Genomic DNA, 15,730 nt, shown 5'->3' with positions numbered 1-15,730 from the left:
ATATTTTTGCGCAAAAGACTATACAACGGAAATGAACTGTATAACCTTACACCTATAAAAAACCTTAGTGGTTATTGAGCTTGGTGACGGCGTACGATCGCAGCCGATTTGGTTTAGAGTTGGTTTGGACGTGTAACATACCCAGATAAACCAGTACTTGTATTGCGTAATGCTTTGTGTGCAGCATTGTACAAGTATTGCATAATCCATTTCGTTTGCAGCTTTGCGCAAGGATTTGTAAGCCCCGTTCCCAGATACATTGAATATTTCGAAACCGTGACCCAAATGATTAGTACATCAAATGTTCTCGAGTAAAGTGATTCATTTAATATCCTGGTTACCATATAAATATTCTCTCAGGATACATTTTTACTTGCATTAAACTAACCATTTGAATGCGACCCAGATTATACGCGAAGGACCACCTTCCGTTAATGTGCACAAGAACGTGTGAACTAGTGACTCCCCAGCACACGTGAATCACCTATCCGATTTACATATAACCTCGATGTGTCCTGGCTGACAATATCCTGTATTTTATGTTCTCGTACTATATTGCTTCTTGATATCACGTGACCTTATTGACCAATCAGCGCTCAGTATGGAGAGCTTTGAAGAGCCTTGTGCGTACCTGTAAATTCACTTCATTCGCTTCATTCTATCGTAATTCTATTGCAGAGTTATAATGTACCGATTTAATGAAGCCGGCAACAATTTTTAATACAATGATTATGCGGGAAGTTATTCGAATTCTGATTGCTTTACAGGACGAGGCAGAAGCAGACTTAACAATCGAAGAGACTCAACTCGCGCTCAGGCTATCGAGACACTGTTAAATATCTCTGAGACACTTAGAGTTATTTACAATACTGTAAGCTTCAGCTACTTCACCAGCAAACCGTTGAATCCGAATAACAGTTTATTATCAGGCTGTGGGAATAAATCCCAAGCCGGCGAATAGCTTGTAGAGTCTCACTAATAACAGCAGTGTCTTGTCACCGAATTGAAGATCAAATATAGAACAATGATTCCACATAGAGTAGAGTCGAGCCGAATGCAAAGAGTCCAATGCAAAAAGTCCAATGCAAAAAAACAATGCAAAGAACTCAATTAAGAGGCGCACATGACTATCTATACCTGGCTGTGGTGGCCGAAGCCAAACCTATAAATACGAAAACGCTAACTTGGTTCAGAAAACGTTTAGTTTGATTTGGCAGACTTCAGCGTTCTCAAGACTGTCCAAAAATAGGAATCAACGAAAGAAAGCAATTACCACAGCCATCCAACAATCATATGTTAAACAGCATCGGATTAGGCACTAAAATATTTACTTTACATACTTGTTAGGGTCAAAGACTCTTTATAAACCGTAGCAGTTAAATGTATGAGCGAGAATTTGTTGTAATAATTAAAACCACTACGGATGAGTGCTTTTGCATGATAGACTGTAATCCACCAGCCCATTTTTATGAAGCATCAAGGGTATTGGTTAAGAAACTACATTTAAGTTCAACTATTTTTTACATTTTGCCGGAAATAGCCTACTTTCCTGAAATATTCTAAACAGGCTAGGCGTTTGCTAATACCTAAAACAAATAAAGATGACAAAAAGCAAGTGAAAAAAATGAGAAAATTTTGCCTAGTACTGATTGGGAACTTCTAAACATTAGAGTTGCTTATTCCTTTTAAAAACAAAAGTTATTGCGGTATCATTTCCGTTGTACGGGGCATTTCTTATTTTCGTTTGTGGTCGGTTACGTATTGTTTCTATGTGCGTTAGCGGGGCGGATTCAATCCGAACAGCAGAGTTAACGATTTTGCTATGGAGTGAGCAGCAGCGATATTGTCGAGACTTCTCGGCCGATTGCAGCAACGCGTTACTGCAGTGACTTTTGTTTTCTGAAAACTCAGCATCAGTTGTTTTTATTAGGATTAGCATTTGTTTTATTTTCTGCTCAGCACTTGGTAATTTTCACTTATTTTGCGCGGAGCGTAATCCGTCAATAAATATATTATGGTGTACAGGCGTCGCAGTCCAGGCATTGCAGACATAAATGTATTATAAGCAATGTGGAGCCAATAATAACCTTTTAGGTCGAAACAGTGGCCATCTGTCTGCAGCTTATACACAATTGATATATGATATGACTGAAATTCGCCCGTTTCATTAAATTCTTAATTGTGCAAAGGATTTTTTCGGCCAACGTTACGTTGATTGCGCGGACTAAACACTTTTGACGTATACATATTATAATATTAATAGTTAATGTTGCCCTCAATTTTTATGACATTCTTGCATTGTTGGCATTGTTAAGTTTTAGATTAAAATTGATTGAACAATTCACTTTTGTTTCCTATGTAATTTAGTTAAAATTGATCTTCTTCGTTACTTGCAATAATGTTGGTGTGTCCAAATTGTTGTTATTTACTTGGTTGTCACCATATGTCCAGGATAATATGTCCCATGCATGTAAGCATAAAATGGCAGGGATAATGACATTATTTTAAAAGGTTGTTAACATAATTTCAATATATATTATGTCAGTATGAAATCTGAATATACACATCCACCATGTATGGATGAGTATAACACTGCGATGTTAAAGTTACGATTTTTAGCCATTTGTCTGTTTGTAGACAAAGTTTTTGTGATCCCACAATGTCAGTAACCGAAATGGTATATATAATTAAAAATATAAAAAAAATATTAATTAAAAAAAAAATATTTGTATTTGTGAATATAGGAGATTCAAAGCTTTTTTCATGTAATTCCACAATAATGTTTAAATGTCTTGTCACTACGCACCAAAAAAATTAAATCTATAACAACTTCGCAGCTTGAATGAGCATTGAGCATACTCCAGATAGCCACACTTGGTTATTCCACACTTATAATTTATGAGGACACTTGTGATTCATCGAAATTTTGAAGTGCAAGAAAGTATTTTGGCCAGACATTATTTTTTGTTCCACAGGCAATGCAGCAAAAGTAATTAACTATTATTTACCAGGCTCAAATGCTTGCAGGATTGCTATGCTGTAAAACGTGCATTTGGTTGGTGTGTGTGGACTAGTAGCCTACAAATATTTAAATATGTATTTGCAGACAAGTTTGGTAATATGTATGTCAATTATTAATATGTATGAGTAGGACAAATATGTTTTCAGTTTAGAATCGGTAAGCCACATAGTTGTCTGTTCTTTTATGCTTGTATATGTATACAAAGTCATAAAATTGCACTGTTTGTAATGAGTGCAAAGTATTGTCCAGTAATTCAACACCAACACTATTGTAAAGTGCTACTTTCTAAGCTTTTAAAAGCAGATGTCATGTTGGCTATTGTTCGTAAATAGGATTCAAAAAGTTAATCCACTTAGTAATGTGATTTTCTCCTTATTGTGTCTTAAACTTCAAAGTGATCCTGGCTCCAAACACATACAATATGCTCGTTGGTGGTAATATAATGAACCTTTGTTGCCATTTGCTGTGAATGTATTGAATATAAGTTGTAATGTAAATATGGTATATATATATACTGTACCACCAATAACAATATACTGTCGTTTTATTGTTGTTTGCTTATCTTTATCATCATAAAAAAGTCTTCCTGTAACAGTGGCATAGTTTGATTTATGATTGACCTAATTGGTGCCGCTCTGAAAATGCATGCAAGATGAATTTGTGTCTATTAAAAGATTTTGAGACTATTGTTGGATACTTGGCATAGTCTGCATGATTAAGCACATTATTAGCACGTAACTTTCGTCATGTTATTTATGTTGCAGTGTTCAACAACCTATTAATAAATTCTAGGCTCTGTTTATGTTAAAACGGTGATTATCCTTCAGACAGAGAAGTTCTCTCAAGGTACAAATTAACAAATAAAATAAAACGAAAATTGCAATGTTTTTTTTAAACAATTCTTTACTACAGCACATGCACAAAATGGAAAAGGATTTGTTCTGTAATGATCTGAATTAAATAGCTTTTTTAATAAAAACTATTGCTAGCTCCAAAAATTATTACCTGATTTGGAACCTGGTTAACATTTCAAACTAAAATCCCAATGATTCAGCACATAATATTACTCACAACCGTTCTTATGCCTAAAACAGTTTTGCTTTCAATAATTCTGGTAGGCTATTGTGAAAGCTGCTGTCCATTGTTAATCATGCAACTTGTGCAAATGAACCTGAACTAGTGTTGTATCTGTGCATTAATTTTTATATAAACCACAATATCACTGTTTAAAAATTGGAACAAATTGGCTGCATGAACATTTTGAGTTGTATGTAGTAGTTTCATTATGTTTAACACACAATTTCAAGGCAACCCGAAGAGCGTGAAACATGAGTGAAAGCGGTGGCACCAGTTTCAAAGGATTTCATCGCAAGGGAGCCTTGCGGCAGAAAATCCACAAGGTTAAGAAACATGAATTCATTCCACGCTTTTTTAAGCAGTTCACCTTTTGTGGGCACTGCACAGCATTTGTGTGGTAAGTTTTAAAATATTTTGCACATTTTGTATTTATATGTTTGCAATCTATATTCTTTTTGATTTTAAACTAAATAAATGCTTTAAAAACTTAACCTTCTTTCACTAGATAATTAGATTGGTAGTAGACCCCAAGTTTTTAATGTAAACAAAAAGTCCATCACATCCAGTTTGAAAGTGTGTAATGCAACCAGTCAATGGTAGCAATTTTGTTAGTTGTTTAATATAAAACACAATCACAGTCATGAGTTATATTGTGGCGCTGCCAATTTTTATGCCTTGATTCAAAATGATTTTTCTATATTTACAATCTTCACACTGTCACAACATAATAATAATACCATAAACTGGAGTTGTCCAATAATCATATTGATTTTTGTGGTTATTTCATCCTTGTTATTGTGAAGTACAAAAGAATGGCCCTCTGTCATTGATTGACCACCACAATCACTGTACAACAACATATATTTTATCAACTTTTTAACCTCCTATCCTTTTGAACAGGGGTATGGGAAAACAGGGATATCAATGTCAAAGTAAGTGCTGTGGTTTTCTTTGAATATTTTTTTTATAACTAAGCACCTTAATCCATGACCTAAACAATATAGCAGAATTTGTAAAGCATTTCGGGTCTGACAGAAATGACTAGAACACAGGAAAGACAGTTTCAGCCTGTAGTAGCACAGTAACGGAAGTTAGTGGTATTTATATCAGCTTGTGCAGCTGAGTAATAGTAATAGCCATTTCATTTTTGATTAGTTATGGCACAGACTGGCAATAAATTGTTTTACTACATCAAATCTACCTAACCAGCAGTACTTCTTTCATGTGACACAAGTTAACCATCAATTGGCACAGACTTATGCTTATTATTGCCAACTTTACTTCCAAAAACTCCCAAATTTTGTAATTTTAGACAGTTGTTTCTATCGTCATTTGCCAAAATTTTAACATTCCTTCTGCTGTTGTAATTCAAACAGACCAATATTTTCTAAGTAGCCAAGCGCATGAGAGTAAATAGCGTTGTTCACTGATGTGTAGTTTTGATCAATTGCTTTGTTTACTTTGAAGTTTGTAGATTCGTTGTTCACAAGCGTTGCCACGAGTATGTGTCATTCGAATGTCCTGGTGCAGACACTGAAGGAGGAGGGGTAAATTATTTTACGACCACATTTTTTTAGAATGTTTTGCTTCATTTGTTATATGATGTGTGCTAGGCTACAAAATCTGAACACAACTTCAAAGTGGCTTCGTATGCCTCGCCCACCTTTTGTGACCACTGCGGATCCTTATTGTATGGATTGGTAAAGCAAGGCATGAAATGCACATGTAAGTTTGTACTTAGGCAGTACCAAATTTATTTCAAGCACTTTTATACAGATACCTGTACTGTATTGTTGGAGCATATCGTGTAGATTACTTTGAAATAATAGTAAATTGTTTCTGTTGAACAGCATGCAACTTGAACTTTCACAAGAGATGTATTCCATATGTTCCACCAACATGTGGCAGGGATCATACAGAAAAACGGGGCCGCCTTTATCTGCAAGCAAGCATTAGTGATGGAAAACTAACTGCCTGTGGTAAGATGTTACTCATACATATTGTGATGGATCTTCTTGAAATAGCATTATGGATTCTATTGATTAGTAAATGATACTGGATTTTTGCATCAATGCTGACAGAGTGCATGTCTTGCATTGTTATTGAAATCAATAACCTTTTCCCTTGTGGCTTAGTGCACGAAGGCAAAAATCTGGCACCTATGGATCCAAATGGCCTCTCTGACCCCTATGTGAAAATTAAACTCATCCCAGCTGAGAAACATGATGGAAGCCGAACCAAGAGAAAAACAACAATCATTGAAAAGAACCTCAATCCACATTGGAACGAGACACTGGTTATGTAAGTGGTCTTGTGCTTTGCATGCCTGAGAGCATTTAATGACAATGCACATTTTAACATTGCAGACAATTGAAAGACAGCGACAAAGACCGCAGACTTCTTGTTGAAGTGTGGGACTGGGATCGAACGTCAGCTAATGACTTCATGGGCTCACTTTCATTTGGCATTTCAGGTCTGCTTATAAATAGTGTTTTTTCGTGGCTCTCTTCGTTCTACAAATTGGTAAACTCCAGAGGTAATAACAACAACAACTGTATATTTGTGCAGAGCTGATGAAAGTTTCTGTCAAAGGATGGTTCAAACTTCTTAGTCAGCAGGAGGGTGAATTTTACAATGTTCCTATTATGGAGGAAGGGGAGGAAATGGAAGCTCTTACGAAGAAATTGGAGGTATGCCAAATTTGCATCTTACCTACCCAGGGCTGTTGTGTCATCAGGATGTCTGTTTACCCTTACGTCTGTGTATGCTTTGGAGCCAACATTCAGCACGTTCTGTTGTTTTGTCATCTTGCTTATCACGGCTTCATGTTTGGAAATAAAGCATCCTCAACATTTGGTAACACATGACTGTAATTAGTGCAGCGCAATTCAACCCTTAGTGATTTTGGTCCATCTGTCATTACGCAGTGGCAGCGACAGTTAAATGACACCTATAATTGGCCCACGCCATCCCGAATTGTTTTGCAAAGCCACATAACCGCGTTGTTAACGTGTCGGCTTCCTGGCCTTGCCCTATCGCAAGCAGGTTTAGCGTGATTTTTCGTGCTCCTTGTAGCATTTAGAAGCCTTGGCAACCGATCTCCACCAAGAGCTGAGGCGGTGCGACAAACCGGCTATAATAAATAAAGCAGTGTTACTGCCCCGTTTGTCTTAACGTGTTCCGGTGTAGGGGCTTACTCAGCTCACGCCCGTTGTCCCGTGTTCGCAGATAAAATCAACCGGTGGCAGTGGCCAGCGCAGGGTAAGAAGCTTTCCATTAGCAACAATCAATTTCTAATTCAGCCGCACTAACGCACATACAATGAAACAAAACACTCGGCACTTGTTTCTCGTAATTCTGCACTGGGCAAATAACACTTTCAGCAAAGACAGGAGGCCCGCGTTGCGTTGGATCACGGTTTCAAGGCACGAGGTCCGCAGCTACGTGCGTGCGTGAACAAGCAACGCTAGCCGCTCTGTCGAGCACGCTGGTAATCACTAATTGAACGAAGTTTTATTTTTTAACACAGCCTCTTCCACTGCCTGTGTATCAACAATCAATCGCACTGAAACATGCGCCTTTGGTCCCCTCTGATGATTTTAATTCGTCACTAATACATCCTTAATTACATTCTGTTGCGCTCGTAGTGATTAGCATGCCAAGTTTGAAAATTTAATTATGCTTGCCGGTTGAGCGCGCCGTAAACGCGCTATCCTGGTCTTCCTGCAGAAACAGATGCTCGAGGAAAACAAAATGAAACAGGAAAGAAAACCGAAGGCCGGAAGTCAAATTGCCGGTCAAAAGCAGTTCCAGAACGTCAAGCCATCGGACTTCAATTTCTTGCATGTGCTCGGCCGCGGCAGCTTCGGAAAGGTAAACATTGCTGTGAAATACTGCATTGTGTAAGCTGCATACAGATGGCCACTATCGACTTATAAGGTCTCATTAGTACAGATGGTGTGACTATCAGACGACTTTATATATACTGAATATTGTATTGCTCTCAATAAAGCAACTCACGGCCCCGGTACAGATGTTTGCCTGCGGGCTACGTCACCGGACGGTTTCGCTTCTGTCATCTCTTGTTATTAAATGTAAATATGAGCGTCACGCCAACATACATTCGCTATCGTGGCCCCCGGCGAAGTTTGGCTTGGAAAGAATTCCGTTAATCTGTTGGGTTAGTGTGATATCTTGCGCAAAGCCGCATCCTTACTATATTTTGCCTAGCCAAATTTTAAATCCGTCCCTTAAATATTTGCTCTTGCAAGCGAAAGCCTGCTTGCACCGCCTGTAATAAAATATTACTATGTATTATTTCTGACTTATATTTATAGATGCCCAAAATAGCTGCCCTTCTTCCGTGACCCCGTTTTGACCATGCTTTTCTGTTTAGGTTTTATTGGCCGAGCGTAAAGGCACGGACGAAATTTTCGCCATCAAGGTGTTGAAGAAGGACGTGATCGTGCAGGACGACGACGTGGAGTGCACAATGATTGAGAAACGAGTGCTGGCCCTCGGTGACAAGCCCCTGTTTCTCACCCAGTTACACTCTTGCTTCCAGACCGGCGTAAGTGCCAAGCGATGTTTACCGGAATGTTGTCTGCCCGCGCTACTAGCCCGACGTATCAGTTTCGCCTCAACGCGTTTCCCGCTTTTTCGCAGGACCGCCTTTACTTCGTGATGGAATACATCAACGGCGGTGACCTGATGTACCACATTCAGCAAGTTGGCAAGTTTAAGGAGCCGCAGGCCGTGTACGTACTCGCATTCTTCCACATTTCGCGCTGAAATTAGACGTTGCGAGTTGTCCCAACCTTTTATGCAACACATTTGCAACATAACGCAGCGCACCTCTCTAAAAGTTTGCAACAAGGAAACAGTTTTGATGAACAACATTGAACGCCCCTTAAAACGTTTTACAACATTTTGGCTTCGGTCATAAAACCCCTTGGTTAGTCAATGTTTGACTGTGGTATATTGGCTTCCGATGCATGTGTTTAGTTAAATAGTAACCACCGAGCACTCAGCCAAGTCCTCGCGCAACGGTTTCGCTTTTAAGAGCCTGGCACCCTTGTTCACCGTTGCGTGGATACATCTCAATGCAGCTCGTGGTTTCCAATCTTTGTCATGATTTCGACGGCTTGTGGTTTGCGCTGCGGCGTCTCCATTTCCGCCTTTCTGTGTACACCCTAACACAATAAAACAATATCTTTGTTTTTCACGCAGCTTCTATTCCGCTGAAATAGCCCTGGGTCTGTTCTATCTCCACGACCGCGGTATTGTGTACAGGTAAGGGCAATTTTCGCTTGCGCGTAGCATGAAGGTGATGTGATGTGCCGGTTCAGGCGATAAAGTCATTATGCGTCACGTTGATCGATGCTGCATTTTGTAGCCTTGCCCGTGAGATTATACAACTATACGCGTGTTAGAAACTATGCGTGTGTTACGTCGGACTTTTTGTTCACAATTGCGTGCTATACAAAATGGAACATTTTTGAAAGATTTTTAGTTTTTCTATCAGAGGAAATGCGACCACAAATGCGCACAAAAACATAAATTTTGTGAATAATTATTTTTGAAAATAATATTTTTTTTCTGTCAATTTAATCATTCTTAAGGCGCCCCAAAACCCACTCAACGCTTTCCGCACCCGTGCGAACTTAAAGTTTACGGAACGCTTTTAACAATTTAAATACACCTCACTCGTACGCAGAGACCTTAAGTTGGACAATGTAATGCTGGACGCCGAGGGCCACATCAAGATTGCCGATTTTGGCATGTGCAAAGAAAACATCCAGGACAGCAACACGACCAACACTTTCTGTGGAACACCGGACTATATCGCACCCGAGGTAAAGTTGGTCGCGCTGTGTGTCACTTCCTAACTAATAGTCGAAACTAAATAGTGGAATATTAGCTGATTGACAATTGTGTACTGGCGGTAAATGGGAGATACTACGAGGATAAAACGATTAGTCTGAGGTGAACACTTAACAATGAGCTTGCCGTTGGAAGAGCATTGTTTGCGCCGAGAAAATGACTGGGTGATGCGGACTTCCGCTCGCCCGACAGCTATTTCTGACAAACACGTCTCCAGACGACCTAAAACCAAAATGACTGGCTTGTGGGGTTATTTCTGCTTAAAAGACGTAACCTCGTTGTTTCTGGCGCTTGCCTTGAGCGAATATATGAATTTAACCGCATTGTTGAACGCCTTCCACCAATGTGTTGGATGGGGTGACCTCAGAAACTGTTCAGTACTAATTAGCCAAGTATTGCATTGAATTCCAATAGGATCCCGAAATTGCCTGTCCGTGGCCCAGAAGACGCGGATCAATATTCCCGTGAGCCGCATTCCAGTTTTCCTAAACGGAACGGAGCGCCAATCGCTCGAAACTTGCCGTCTTCCTAAATAATTTATACCCTTGCTCACTTGGGCCCCGCTTATCGAAAGGCATCTTACTGCCAGTCACTGGCCTCTTTGACAGTTTGTCGTCTCTCCATTTCAGATCATCGTGTGCGAACCCTACGGCAAGTCGGTTGACTGGTGGGCATACGGCGTGTTGCTTTATGAGATGCTGGCCGGCCAGGTAATATGCTGTGTATTTACGAGCTTTTATATACGAATGCCAACAATTAGCGTCCATATCCATTGAAATTATCTTGTATTTGCATGTAAACAGTACTTTCGTTCGTCGTGCCAGAAAAAAAATAATAAATGCGGGCTTCAGATCAAAACCTGTTGGCGTTCTGTGGTTGTATATGTAAACATTATTATTCAAATAGGAATTTCGAAAAACACACGTTTAATAATTCCGAGGAGTCATTTATAGGCACAAAATTAATTACTTGGGACAAGCAACAGAAATGTATGATGTTTCGTTATCGCTGTGTATCGAGAAAATGCCAGTGAGTTTCCGTGGCATGTACATACAACAAAACCACCCTTCCCCAGCACCAAACAAAAATGCGGTTTCTGGCTCGATTCACAGCACGCCTGCGAAACCTTAGGGCGTGCTGCTGACTGCTTCTTACGCCGAAACCGGCTTCGTGCGCTTCCTATATCCGCCGCGTTTGCCATTCTACATGATCATACAGCAACTCTTTGTTGTTCAGCCTCCATTCGACGGCGAGGACGAGGACGAGCTCTTCCAGTCAATCATGGAAAATTGTGTCTCATATCCAAGGTCGATGTCCAAAGAGGCGGTTGGAATCTGCAAAGGGGTAATGACGCATGTTACTAATTTAACATCCAATACCTCTTTACTGCTGCTTTTGTACGTTTCTTTTGTGTGACCGCCGAGAGGAAAACGTGTCAACGGTGGTTTTGCAGCTTCATATGCGGCTTCCCGTTATTTTGACAGGCCTATGTCTCTTGAAGAAGCCGCCCTATTCCCGTGTAAAACCGCCTTAAGGTGAACAACAGTGGTTTGACCCTTGAACCGACTTTGCAACGATTCAAACAAATCTGCAGCACGCTGGCTGATCGCTGCAACCACACGTCTTTCATGTTTATGTATTCCTTTGGGAGCGTGCGGTCTAATCTAGGATCGACGGCCCTAGCGTGTTCGTTTAACGACCGCTGCATCACTTGCGCATAGGGCCGCGTTCCTAATTAAAGTCGCAGCGTGCTCTGTCGAACGATTGGAGCTTTTGACTCGATCGATTTTGGTCGTTGTGCCGACCGTGTCGCGCACCGCTGTACATTGTCAATAAATTGTACGCATCGGATTTCTGCAAAAAACGTGTGCTCAAAACCGGAGTTGAACTAATTATCTCAACGGCCGAAAATCGATGCCAATAGTTCGACCCAAAATATTGTTTGGCCATGCGCGACTATTGTTTTTGGTTCATGTGTTCTAAAAATAAACGCATGCTGTATCCGTTGTTGTAAATCGTAGTGAAACAGATAAAGCAGAAAACCCCATACGTCACACCACATACCAAAAAGCTTTCATGTCGGAGGCGGAAAACCCCGCTCATTACTATGCGAGCTGACTCCACCCTTAATTTCCTTCCACAGCTCCTGCAAAAGCATCCCACCAAGCGCCTGGGCTGCGGATCGAACAGCAGGCGGGAGATCATGGAACACGCGTTTTTCCGCATGATCAACTGGGAGAGGATTGAAGCCCGCGAAACTCAGCCGCCTTTCAAGCCAAAAGTCGTAAGTAGCCTTTCGGCTCACGCCGAAGTGTTTATTCTGCGAATCCTGCCCTTTTTTTCTCTTTAATACCACCAAGGTGTAGCTTCGCGCTTCACAGTTCAAAGCCCCGAAATATGCGAAAGCGCACGTAACCGGTGCCTGGATGCCTGTGGTTACCGCCCCTTAGTGCGACAAGCATCAAAAGGCCCTTATAATTTCGTCTTGAGGTTCATCGAATCAAAGCCTATCCCGTGCGGTGGTGTTGTTTATGTTTAACAAGCGACATCCGCCCGTGCCCACACACCAAACAGCTGACGTGCTCCTGTGCATTGTGAATAGGAAGCAAACGCGTGCGTAACTAGTTTCCTCGCGCCAATGTGGTAGCAATTGTATCGACTCAGTGCTTAAAAGCCGATCTCGAAGTTTGGCATTAACTTTTGGCCGCACTTTGGGCTGTTTTTATTACCCTACCTCGTATATTTACTTAATCGATTGACGAGCTGACGTGAACATTCTTCGTCACTCTAATTTTCTCAAATGTCGGTGGCGAGAAAGTGTTAATGGCGCACATCATCTGACGTATAGGCGCGGTAAAAACATTAGTTGGCGTTATTAGCGCCCCGCTTTGTTATTGCTCCTGTTCCAGGAAGTTCCCCTTCTCGTTCTGGCAGCTTCGCGTTCAATTTCGCTTCTCAATCCTCGTCGGGGCTATTAAAGGCGATTTAAGTCACAAATTGCGGTTCGTCGCACCGCTACATCCGTCAACGAATTCTCCGCGCATTTAAACCAGTTAGATCCGCACGTGACTGACCCATAATATCTGATCGGCTGTGTATGTATAGGTGGACAGTTAACTTCCGTAGCTCCGTAATTGCCTTGACCTTGACACCTATTTTGGGCGTGGCAAAACTTATCTCGAATGATTGCAACGCATTGTCATTGTTATATTTGGCTAAAAGAAACTACCCAGGTCGTTAGCTTTGCGCAATGGCGGTTCGATATGGCGCTCTTATCATTGGACCATGAAAGTGCCGTTCATGGTGGCTTGACGTTAAAAGATAAGTTGGCCGCCGCCCTAAGCTGTATCCCAGCAACGTAAATTTTCGATTAAGTTCGATCAATGTTATATATGTCGTGTTAACTAAGCTTCGTGGGTGCCCTGGCCATTGCGCTATTAATAATTCATTTTGATACTAGACAGAAGCAATTGATACGACACGTGGTACTTCTTATGTAGCTTATGCCCCAAAAATGTATCCTCGTCACAAAATCTTTGATGTAGAGCATCATTTTTGGGGGATTATCGTTGTTTCTGTTTCTAGCAAAATATGGCCACAATTGTAATAGTAGTTTTTTCGTCATGTCCGTCATGTATTTATATACATATTTATCGGTCATATATATACGTATACCTGTTTAATGACCACGAGCTATCGTTCACCGAGTTCACCGAGTTCTCCGTTTGTGTTTTTCATGTTCGTCCTGTGCTTGTCCTTGTGATCTACGCTGCACTGTTACCGTCGTACCTGCCATCACGTGACCGTCCATGCATGTCAAATGTCGGTGACGTCACGCGCAGAGCTCCAACATCACGGAGAACTTCGACAAGTACTTCACGCGCAGCAAGCCCAACTTGACCCCGATTGACCCGGCGTTTCTTAAAAACATCGACCAGACCGAATTCGACGGATTCACGTTCGTCAACGACGAGTTTATTCCCGTTACTCGAAGTAGCCTGGTCTCAAAATAAGGCCGATTTTTTTTTCAAATTTTATCGTGTGCAGTCGGGCGTGTCCGCATTTCGTGTGTGCAAACGGGCAAAACGTAACGGCGACGTTCAGCTGTTTGTGATCTAAATCTTCATTTACTAAAAAAAATCTCTTTTTGCATGTAAACCCTGCGCCCGTGTTGGGACCAAGCTACAGGCAAATCAATCGACTTTTTGTGTTTCCCCTTTAAGGGAGGAACTTAAAACAACCATGCTTAAGGGACATTAGAAAATCACTAATCTTGTTATCTATAAATGCCTTCCAAGAAAACTACCTTATTCACTTATAATGTTACTAAAATGTTCGCGGCTTTTTCTACTTCATCCCGTCACTAACGTTTCCGCCTTTGTTAAAAGTTTGCGCTTTTCGTGACGGGCCCGCCGAAAACATCAATTAAAATCAAATTCTCTGCCAGCGCAAATCGTTACGGTCAACATTCGGCCAGTCTAACATCATTTCGTTTCAAATAACTGCCTCACAAATTACTTACGTGATTACTAACGAATTTGTATGCGCGAAAACCGCATGAAATTGCAGTAGAACGTGTGTGGTTGGTCGCAGGCGCCGAACGCTATGACCACCAAGCGCGAACAATTCTTGTCATGTTTTTGCATTTTCGTCCTTAATCGTCAATATATATTTTTTATTATTGTACGCTTGTGTGAGCCGCCCGACGCGTTCCTGTTAGATATGGAAATTCTGTAGTCAATTGGATACATGTGCAATGCTTTGGGCTGGTTGTGTTCGCTCTGTGTGTAGCTGTTGTTCCACGATAATGATCCGAGGTGGGTTTGCGCCAAACTGGAAAAATAACCTTGCCCATAAACGCAGTCGTAGTGTAGTTGTAGCCTATTTTCCCGTCTCAGGACGTTTATTGTGTTCACGAAGTAGCACCACTTCGCAATAGATTGCGTTGCACATGTGAAATTGGTGTTGCAGGCAGTCTGTATGCTAAACACAACGGATCGTTAGCCCATAATATTATACAAATCGCCCGTATATTATGTGCATGCTTGTATTGCGTACCCTCCCACCATCGTGTTAACGTCATCAATTTCGCGTGTGTTTTGGCGAGGAAACGTGTTTTTCCGTCGTTTTGTTTCACATTTGTCGTTGTGCGACCTTGTATTTGCCGTTGATGTATCATTCATAATCCTCCCTGTCTGTATCATTGTGTTTTTTCCATGTGTACTTCTATATCGTGAAAGATTTAGTATAAGCGCCCTTTGTTAAATTCACACTATGTTGAAGCCAATCCTCGCTTGTGAGGACTGTACGTGTGCACAAAACCGCAATGACGCATCGAATTATATGAAGCAATTTTTGCTGAAACCAATGCCGTCCCAGACCAACTAATGGTCGCTGCAACGTTCACAATACCACGATCCTCGCGCAAATGTTTCAAAGTTTCTCTCGCAAATATTTCACATCCTTATTCCAACCCTTAAAGGCTAATGACGCCTTTTGCACTGCAGTGTGTTACACGCAAATCTCTGTGTTTTGTGGATCTAAGCTTGTTGCCGAGTTAATTGGCGCCAGTGGGCGAATTCCTGTATTCCAATTTGTTTTTACTCCAATTCGCCCTTGATCGTGTGTTCGCCAAATTCTGTGATATGGACGTGATTGCGGTTAACAAGTTCTTAACCAGACGATACACCCGCTCGCAGAAATCGTTTTGCAGGTTTGTGTTTGTTCATGCAAGATCTTGTGGAGGGG

At 41.1% G+C, this 15,730-nt stretch overlaps 1 protein-coding gene across 2 annotated transcripts; it reads left to right on the top strand.

Moving 5' to 3' along the window:
• Window positions 1-3,784: 3,784 nt before the first annotated feature.
• LOC145889356 (protein kinase C alpha type-like) lies at window positions 3,785-15,668 on the top strand. 2 transcript variants are annotated; one of them, XM_082980299.1, is made up of 19 exons: window positions 3,785-3,868; window positions 4,330-4,496; window positions 5,000-5,031; window positions 5,567-5,646; window positions 5,713-5,824; window positions 5,950-6,078; window positions 6,235-6,400; window positions 6,466-6,572; window positions 6,668-6,789; window positions 7,328-7,360; window positions 7,829-7,972; window positions 8,496-8,669; window positions 8,765-8,856; window positions 9,329-9,391; window positions 9,816-9,954; window positions 10,612-10,692; window positions 11,219-11,326; window positions 12,126-12,266; window positions 13,825-15,668. In XM_082980299.1, the coding sequence occupies exons 2-19, from the start codon at window positions 4,351-4,353 to the stop codon at window positions 13,993-13,995; spliced, it is 2,040 nt and encodes a 679-aa protein (XP_082836425.1). In that variant the 5' UTR covers window positions 3,785-3,868; window positions 4,330-4,350; the 3' UTR covers window positions 13,996-15,668. The 2 variants fall into 2 exon arrangements, with proteins under 2 accessions (XP_082836425.1, XP_082836426.1); XM_082980300.1 differs by lacking the exon at window positions 7,328-7,360.
• The last annotated feature ends 62 nt before the right edge of the window (window positions 15,669-15,730 follow it).

This window comes from Ascidia mentula, chromosome 2 (genome assembly GCF_947561715.1).
Source record: "Ascidia mentula chromosome 2, kaAscMent1.1, whole genome shotgun sequence".
Classification (NCBI taxonomy): Eukaryota; Metazoa; Chordata; class Ascidiacea; order Phlebobranchia; family Ascidiidae; genus Ascidia; species Ascidia mentula.
Note: the sequence above shows the minus strand (reverse complement) of the source record. Positions and strands in the feature narration are given on the sequence as shown.

What these genes read in the sequence shown, in the direction of transcription:
- LOC145889356 (XM_082980299.1), top strand. Translation starts at nt 4,351, where the DNA reads ATGAGTGAAAGCGGTGGCACCAGTTTCAAAGGATTTCATCGCAAGGGA. An exon ending in GCAAGGCATGAAATGCACAT is followed by an intron (nt 5,825 to 5,949) that starts GTAAGTTTGTAC and finishes TCTGTTGAACAG; the next exon opens with CATGCAACTTGAACTTTCAC. An exon ending in ATGAGATGCTGGCCGGCCAG is followed by an intron (nt 10,693 to 11,218) that starts GTAATATGCTGT and finishes TTTGTTGTTCAG; the next exon opens with CCTCCATTCGACGGCGAGGA.